General features: G+C 47.6%; 1 protein-coding gene across 3 annotated transcripts in view; it reads right to left on the reverse strand.

The window, feature by feature from the left end:
- A2ML1 (alpha-2-macroglobulin like 1) overlaps positions 1 to 8,609 on the reverse strand; it is a 48,665-nt gene that overhangs the window by 25,710 nt on the left and 14,346 nt on the right. For all 3 annotated transcript variants that reach the window (XM_040462685.1, XM_040462684.1, XM_040462683.1), the window contains exons 5-12: positions 8,118 to 8,138; positions 7,139 to 7,298; positions 6,786 to 6,870; positions 5,507 to 5,633; positions 4,949 to 5,063; positions 4,514 to 4,623; positions 3,046 to 3,213; positions 325 to 552 (exon numbers count right to left, since the gene is read on the reverse strand). In XM_040462685.1, coding sequence (XP_040318619.1) covers positions 325 to 552; positions 3,046 to 3,213; positions 4,514 to 4,623; positions 4,949 to 5,063; positions 5,507 to 5,633; positions 6,786 to 6,870; positions 7,139 to 7,298; positions 8,118 to 8,132 — 1,008 coding nt within the window. In that variant the 5' untranslated portion in view covers positions 8,133 to 8,138. The remainder of the gene's footprint in view (positions 1 to 324; positions 553 to 3,045; positions 3,214 to 4,513; positions 4,624 to 4,948; positions 5,064 to 5,506; positions 5,634 to 6,785; positions 6,871 to 7,138; positions 7,299 to 8,117; positions 8,139 to 8,609) is intronic.

Raw genomic sequence — 8,609 nt, forward strand, 5'->3', positions numbered from 1 at the left:
TATATATACATATATTACATACACACATATACATAATATTTTATATATATATTCTCTACACCCAGTGTGGGGCTTGAACTCATGACCCTAAGAGCAAGAGCTGCCTCTTCCCCTGACCGAGCCAGCCAGGTGCCCCTAAAATGTATTTTTTAAATTAGTGTGACCTATTCTTTTCATTTTTTTAAATACGGCTTCTAAACATTTTGAAATTACCCACGTGACTTGCACTGTGTCTCTAGACATAAATCACCCTTTCCATCTCACTCTCCTCATTTCCTTTCCTTCCCTCGTGCACTTTCCCCAGCCCTCATTGCCCTGTCTCACATAGTAGGAGAAGATGACTTCCTGGGCAGGGATCGCATCCGCGGGATCAATGTAATAATCCACCAGCACTTCCTGGGGCTGGCCACATGCCAAGACTCCGTTTGGCTGGTGGATGCCAAGGAAGCTACGCGTTGTGTGGTAGAAGGGCTGCAGGCGCAGATAGTCGTTCTGGTAGTAATGAGGCACCTGTTCTGGCTTATATACCAGATCTTCCATTTGGAATCTGCCCTAAGAAAAGAGAAAGAAAAAGGCTTTTAACACAAGCCCCCACCATAGTAACCCCATGGACTTCTTATGGTTTTCAAAACCATCTCTCTCAAATCTTCACTGCCGAAGAATGGCCTGTGGATGTTTTACTAGAGGTCCAGCTAAGGATGATTGAAGAATCTGTAACAGTGGTTATGTGCAGCAGCACTTTGGTATGTAGACGAGTGAAATTATAGTTTTCAAGTGATGCTCAATTGTGGGTGATAAACCTTCACGGACTGATGCAAGAGATGTAGATAAGCATGACTAAGATTACACAGAAATCAAAGCATACATCCTAGGGATAAGAAAACCAGGTGTAAAGGATAGTAAGGTTAAAAATAATCATTTCTAGGGGCGCCTGGGTGGCTCAGTCGGTTAAGCGGCCGACTTCGGCTCAGGTCATGATCTCACGGTCCGTGAGTTCGAGCCCCGCGTCGGGCTCTGTGCTGACAGCTCGGAGCCTGGAGCCTGTTTCAGATCCTGTGTCTCCCTCTCTCTGACCCTCCCCCGTTCATGCTCTGTCTCTCTCTGTCTCAAAAATAAATAAACGTTAAAAAAATTTTTTTTAAATAATCATTTCTATTAAGGAACGAAAGAGATGAACATATGAGAAGGGGGGGAAGGAAAAAAGAGAGAGAGAGGGAAACAAACCATAAGAGTTTCTTTTTTTTAAAATTTATTTTTCAGAGAGAGAGAGGCAGAGTGCAAGTGGGGGTGGGGCAGACAGAGAGGGAGACACAGAATCCGAAGCAGGCTCCAGGCTCCGAGCTGTCAGCACAGAGACAGATGTGGGGCTCAAACCCACGAACTGTGAGATCAGGACCTGAGCCAAAGTCGGACGCTTAACCGACTGAGCCACCCGGGGGCCCCCGAACCATAAGAGCTTCTTAACAACAGGGAGCAAACTGAGGGTTGATGGAGGGAGGTGAGTAGAGGATGGGTTAAATGGGTGATGGGCATTGAGGAGGGCACTCGCTGGGATGAGCACTGGGCGTTGTCTGTAAGTGATGAATCACTAAACTCTACTCCTGAAACCAATATTGTACTGTAGGTTAACTAACTAGAATTCACATAAAAATTAAAAAAAAAAAAAAAAAAGAGGGGGAAAAAATGAAGATTATTTCTAAGTAGAGTGACTGAGTGAGGCCTTATGTAAACAATTACTTAAATGAGCCACCACACAAATTGTATGTGTTTGCTTAAGCAGCATGGTGAACGATGGCACTCATGGGCCCAATCCATCCCTCCGGTATTAATGCCCTCTGCCACGTAGTCTTGTGTTGCCCTGTTAGTCTAACTGCAGACCCACCATGTGACTTGTCGGAACGGCATGTGAGCATATGCAAGAGAGGGAGAGGCTTGGAAGAGCCCTTGCGTGTCGACCTTTGCTCTTGCTCCCAGTCATGGCTGTAAGAATGTACCCGAACTAGTTTGCTGGGACGTGCGAGCCTGGCCTTCATCAGCCGGTTGAGCCACAGCATGTAAGAACCACCCCCCCTCAAGACCAGCAGAGCTGCCTGACTACCCCAGAGGGACAAGAAGTCCCCCAGAGGGACACACTTGTGGTTGTATAATACTAAAGTTTTGTGGTTGTTTGTTGAGCAGCATCGTGTCACAGCTGATAACTGGTATGAGTTGCCTTCCCTGGAAGTTATCCAAAACACAGAGTTTCCTTCTTTGCCATGTTTATGAGTAATGGCCCCAGAGCGGGTGGAGGGAGGGACATAGAGGGAAGAAAATGACTCTGAATTATCTTGTCCTCCCTACTCTACTTTTATTTTATTTTTTCATGTTTATTTATTCTTGAGAGAGAGATAGCAAGCAGGGGAGGGGCAGAGAGAGAGAGAGAGAGAGAAGGGGACAAAGGATCTGAAGCGGGCTCTACACTGACAGCAGAGAGCCTGACGCGGGATTCGAACTCACAAACCTCGAGATCGTGACCTGAGCCGAATTTGGATGCTCAACCAACTGAGCCACCCAGGTGCCCTCTCCCTACTCTGATTTTAACGTTTATTTATTTTTGAGACAGAGAGAGACAGAGCATGAATAGGGGAGGGCAGAGAGAGAGGGAGACACAGAATCCGAAACAGGCCCCAGGCTCCGAGCTGTCAGCACAGAGCCCGACGCGGGGCTCGAACTCACGGACTGTGAGATCGTGACCCGAGCCGAAGTCGGACGCTTAACCGACTGAGCCACCCAGGCACCCCCCCACCTACTCTGATTTTAAATATGGGACCAAATAGAGATGAGGCTAAGTCGTACGATGAATTAGTAGAAATAACATTGCTTACCTGAAGGAAAATTTATTCGGTTGATATTAAAGACCAACAAAAGTTTTTGTCAACTGGGAAGCAGGACTGGTGAATGATGCTGACAGAATGACAAATGAGGAAGGAGGGGAGAGAACAGGAAAAGTTTGAGGGTTTCCTTCAGGGAAGCCTTACCAGAAAGCGTGTCCTCTTCGGTGCTTACCTCCAGAGAAATATCTCTCCCATTCCAACTGACTGTATCCAGCTCGAAGGGAGCAAGGCCATCGTTGTCAGTAGTTAGGGTCTGGTTGGTGGTTCCATTTATGCCAGAAATCACCAGAAATACTGAATGATTCTTGAGGGGGGAGCCGTCATGGCCCCTAACTCTTACCTAAAGGGTGAAGGTTATGAGGGCATGAGTTAGGGTTAGCTTTGGAGTCGATTCAAGCATGAGGTGAAGTGAGGTGAGAAAAGAAACTCTAAGAATACATTTCACGAAAGAGTCCAGAAACAAGTAGATGCGATTCAAGCATTGGAACCTGACATCTGTGGGGAAGTGAGAAGCAAACAGAAGCAGCTCAGCCTGGAGCAGGAATAGATTTGTCACGTAGCTAATGAAGCTTCAGGACCCTTCATTCTTCATTTACACAGGTTGCCCCCCTCCAAGGCTCTCTGTACATTATTTTTTTTTATTTTTTTTTTAACGTTTATTTATTTTTGAGACAGAGAGAGACAGAGCATGAACAGGGGAGGGGCCGAGAGAGAGGGAGACACAGAATCTGAAACGGGCTCCAGGCTCTGAGCTGTCAGCACAGAGCCCGACGCGGGGCTTGAACTCACGGACCGTGAGATCATGACCTGAGCCGAAGTCGGACGCTTAACCGACCAAGCCACCCAGGCGCCCCTCTCTGTATATTATTATTATTATTATTTTTTTTTTTTTAGAGAGAGAATCCCCTTCCACTCCCAAATTTATAATCCATAGGCTCCCAGAGAATCTGGATCTACCCTTGGTCTAGAGACAAGATGGCTAAGGATTGATCTAAATAGATCTAGAAGTATGCTACATTATTGTGTTGAACGACTGTTTGGGACATTAACAAAGATAAACTGGAGAGACGGACAGATTGTTAAGTATCAGAAAGAAGACTCCAACAAAGGAAATTTTTAAATCTCTGAAGAAACTGCTTAAGGAGCGATAATTGGCTCCCTGTTAAGCCACGTTTAATCTTGCTTAGATGAGGAGCCAGACTAGATGATTTCTCCAGATACCGTGGAGGTCTAAAATTCAAAGATTTGGACATTAGAGTACGAGTCCCGGGCATTGGGAAAGGTAACGAAGTCACATTAATATTCAAGGCACATCTCATGGGAGACTAAAGGCAGCACAACCCAAGGAATTAAGACTATATACTCTGGATGCAGTCTGCCTGGGTTTGATCCTAGGTGCCACTTACTAGCTGTATAACTTTTGGAAAATCAGTTAACCTCTCTGTGCCTCAGTCTCCTCATCGGTAAAACGGGGCCAATAATAGTGTCTACCTCATTGGATCGTTGTAAGGATTAGACAGGCGAATACACGTAAAGGACTGAGAAAAAACGTTAAATGAGCTATTATTATATGTCTCCAAGAAGAAGGCAACAGTGGATGGTTAAGCACCTTTTGGGTGTAGAGACAGGTTTCAACATACCTTCCCAGTGAAGGGGAAATTGGGGTAATAAAAATTTTTGGTGTCTTCAAAGGTTATCGATCCCATTTCTGAAGAAATGTAGATATCCTGAGTGGTATTGGCCTCTGCTCCTGAAGAGGGAAACCAGACGTATGATGACCTAAACACCTGGTGTGTGTAACGTAAAATCCCTGAAAGGACAGTGCGACCTTGGACGTATGAAACTGAACACATTTCCGGCCAAAGATCCAAACGAACTCCTCCTCCCCAAACTTTTGGGGAGATAGGTAGTGAATGACAGATTGGAATCCGGCATTTCCCTTTGACGGTGAACTAGGAACAGACTCGTTCGCAAACACTAATGAGGGTAGGTCTTGAGCCCTCTCGATGGGTCTGTTCCTAGGACAGCCCTTCTCCTGTCTCTTTTCTTAATGAAGGCAGGCGTGTCCAACTTACCTGTTCCTTCCTCCACCACGGTAGCCACAATATTGATGCTGTGGCTGTACGTGTAACCAGTGAGGTTGAAAGTGGACATATCCACGGAAGCTGAGAAGCATCCTGACTTGTCAGTCTAGTGAGGCAATCAGGGAGAGAGAAAGGGAGGATGAATCACCTAACTTCTACTCCCACTTGATAATATACCGTAGACAGAAATTCTGATCTCCATACTTCAGTTTCGCCACGTTTAAGAAAGAAAAACTCTCCTCCGACACAGATAATCATGAAGCAACGTTGAAGCTCCAAGATCGGAGAAGGAGGAGAAACAACCAACTGCAGGGCAGGAAAATTGTGCCTCGCGAGGATTTAGCGTAATTTCTCGACTCCAGGGCAGATTCTAAAAGACTTCACCTGTTTAGTATAAAGAAGACTGCCTTGTGCTTTGGAACTGGGACGACGATTGTGTGAAAAGGTTCCTACTCTGGGGTTTTTACTACTTTTCTATATTGGTATATTGGTGCTCAGTTACTTTCGGACACAGGAATAAGTTTCCCTTGCTACATCCCCTTTACTCACCTGTCCAGAAAGGTTCTTGCATCTGTCGGGTAGCTGTTCCCATTGTGCGTCTGGAAAATGGTGAGTATATGCCTTTTGACACACGGATACCTGTGCCGCCCCTCGCATGGGCTTTCCGTAGGTGTACCTAACCCAGAGAAGCATGACAAGTCAGAGTTGGGAGATTCCACTTGAGATCCAGCCCTCCTCTTCCGAGACACCACTTTCCCTTCTTTTCTGTGCTCCAGCCTCTGGAAGCACTGACTGTCCTACCCTTCACTAGTCTGGTCCACTTCCCTGCTTTACCCAAAGCCTTAGGGCGTCGGCCACCACACAACAAATACCATCCGAAGGACCGAGATCGATGCTTTTTTTTCTCCTTACCCCGATTTCTCATGGGATTCACTGTTGTGTTCCTCACAAAGCGGACACTAACTAATAATGCTGAGGGGCACCTGGGTGGCATAGTCAGTGGTGCGTCTGGCTTCCGCTCAGGCCATGATCTCACCGTTCGTGAGTCTGAGTCCCACGGTGGGCCTACTAGCTGCTGACAGGGCTGAACCTGCTTTGGAGCGTCTGCCTCCCTCTCTCTCTCTCTGCCCCGCCCCCGCTCACGCACACTTTCTCCCTCAAAAATAAATAAATAAATAAGGAAAAAAAAAAAAGAAAATGTAGGGGCACCTGGGTAGCTCAGCCGGTTGACTGTCCAACTCTTGATTTCAGCTCAGATCATGATCCCAGGGTCATGGGATCGAACCCCATGTCAGACACTGTGCTGAGCGTGGACTGTGGACCCTGGTTAAGAGTCTCTCCCTCTCTCTCTCTCTGTCTCCTCCCCCCTCCCCCGCTTGAGTGCCCTCTCACTCTCTCTCTTTCTAAAACAAAACACAGGGGCGCCTGGGTGGCGCAGTCGGTTAAGCGTCCGACTTCAACCAGGTCACGATCTCACGGTCTGTGAGTTCGAGCCCCGCGTCGGGCTCTGTGCTGACCGCTCAGAGCCTGGAGCCTGTTTCTGATTCTGTGTCTCCCTCTCTCTCTGCCCCTCGCCCATTCATGCTCTGTCTCTCTCTGTCCCAAAAATAAATAAACGTTGAAAAAAAAAAATAAAACAAAACACAAAAAACCCAAACCCCCCCCAAAAAAAAACAAAACAAAAAAAGAAAATGTGTTCTGGGAGAAGTCACGGCTCTGGACCGCATAAAATGTCTCAAGTCTTAACCACCGCCTCCATAACCACTCTCCCCTGTCACTCTTCTCCATATAGCTGTAATCTCCACCAGATCCAGAGGTTTAGTCTCACCTACAACAAATTTTCACTAAGAAGGATTCCTCCACGGTCGATAACTGCTTGGGTTCCACCACATCCACCTGAAACTTAGGCAGCACTGGGGAGAGTGGAAACAAAAATGGGCAAGAAAAAGGAATTGACCCCTACAGACAGTAGACAGAGGGATATAGAAACAGTGATAATTAAATGAATTAAGTTAAGGGAGGGGACGAGCAAGGCAAAAATGCTCCTAACGTTATTAGCTGGCTTAGCCAGGATTCAAAAACGAATCAAGAATCCCTCCCCGTAGTATATTTTACTGTACCTTTGCTGACTTGGGGGCAAGATTCTGTCCAACGCTCTGACCTGCTGATTCTCCCACCTACCATATTCTTCCACAAGGAAGGTGCCAAAGGTCTTGCCCCCAGCCACTGCCACGGTATAGGTGCCCAGCGTTGCCTCTGGGGCCAGTTGGAAGGACAGGTCCGCAATGCCTTGCTCCGGCATCACTTCCAGCCACTGGGCAATCCTGTTGCTATTTGGGTCCTGCGTTCATTAAAAAGAAACTTCATGACGTACCTGCCCGTCTCTCGCTCTGCGCTACAAAAAGCAGGTAAAGACACAGAGCGCAGGTAAAGGATCCCACGCCCTGGGATTCATGACCGCCATGGTCTGCGTCCAGGAAGAAGGGCCCCCTGTTTCATTCATAATTTTCTTTGTGGCTAAGTTTTCATTTATAGTTTTCTTGTTGCTAAATAAATTTTCCTATAGGGCTGGACCCTACTGGGGAAGAAAAGCATCCTTGTGGATTCAAAGAGTCAGATCGAGTCCTCTAAGGTGTTATTGTCAGTTTCAGAAAGTGGGCTTCAGGATAGCCTTTACAGAGAGTTGTTTGTTCTCGGTGCCTATGTAGGGGTAATGCTGAGGGAATTTATCGTAAGCTATCCGACAGATAAGGTAACAGAACAATGGAGGCGATGCCATGAGATATTCCAACTTTCTGGTCCCTGTCCTTCTCGGCACTGCCCACAGGTATTCACGTCATAGCCAACTGCTGAGCGTCTGCAAGAACGGCCATGACAACAAGAGGAGTACAGAACTGAGCCCGGTGGAACTCGCGTGGAGCAGAGAAGTCACGGGAATCAGAGTGGGAAGGCTGGTGGCCGCAGGGCAGTGTGTCCTTATCTACAGAGGTTCAGGCCTGAGAGCAGGCATGGCTTGGGGGGAATTGTGGGTGCTGGGCCGCGGACTCCATCTTGGGCACTGGGCCAACATCTCAGAGTGGTTTCTGGCCTCGGGGTTGAGCCCCGAAATGATCTCCCCTTTTCCACAGCTGACAGAAAAGGAAAAGAAACTTCTACCTACCTGCAGTTCCACCATGGAGTACTGAAAAGGAAAACCAGACAACGTGGGTTAAAGCAGGATACGCAATAAGGATGGGCCGAAAGCAAAAGGTTCACGAGGGGGCACCTGGGTGGCTCAGTCGGTTAAGCATCTGGCTGAGGCTCGGGTCATGATCTTACGGTTGGTGAGTTGGAGCCCCACTTCGGGTGAGCCCTGCTTCTCTCTCCCTCTCTCTGCCCCTCATGGGATTCTGTCTCTCCACCCTCTCTCACTTGCGCCCTCTTTCTAAAAAAAAAAAAAAAAAAAAAAAAAAATCACAAGATCTGTCTTCCTCTGAGCCTTTCTAAATGGCTCTTTGGGGGCGCCTGGGTGGCGCAGTCGGTTAAGCGTCTGGCTTCAGCCAGGTCACGATCTCACGGTCCGTGAGTTCGAGCCCCGCGTCAGGCTCTGGGCTGATGGCTCAGAACCTGGAGCCTGTTTCCGATTCTGTGTCTCCCTCTCTCTCTGCCCCTC

The sequence above is a fragment of the Herpailurus yagouaroundi genome, unplaced genomic scaffold, assembly GCF_014898765.1.
Source record: "Herpailurus yagouaroundi ecotype Mexico unplaced genomic scaffold, PumYag 355, whole genome shotgun sequence".
In the NCBI taxonomy this organism is placed as follows: domain Eukaryota; kingdom Metazoa; phylum Chordata; class Mammalia; order Carnivora; family Felidae; genus Herpailurus; species Herpailurus yagouaroundi.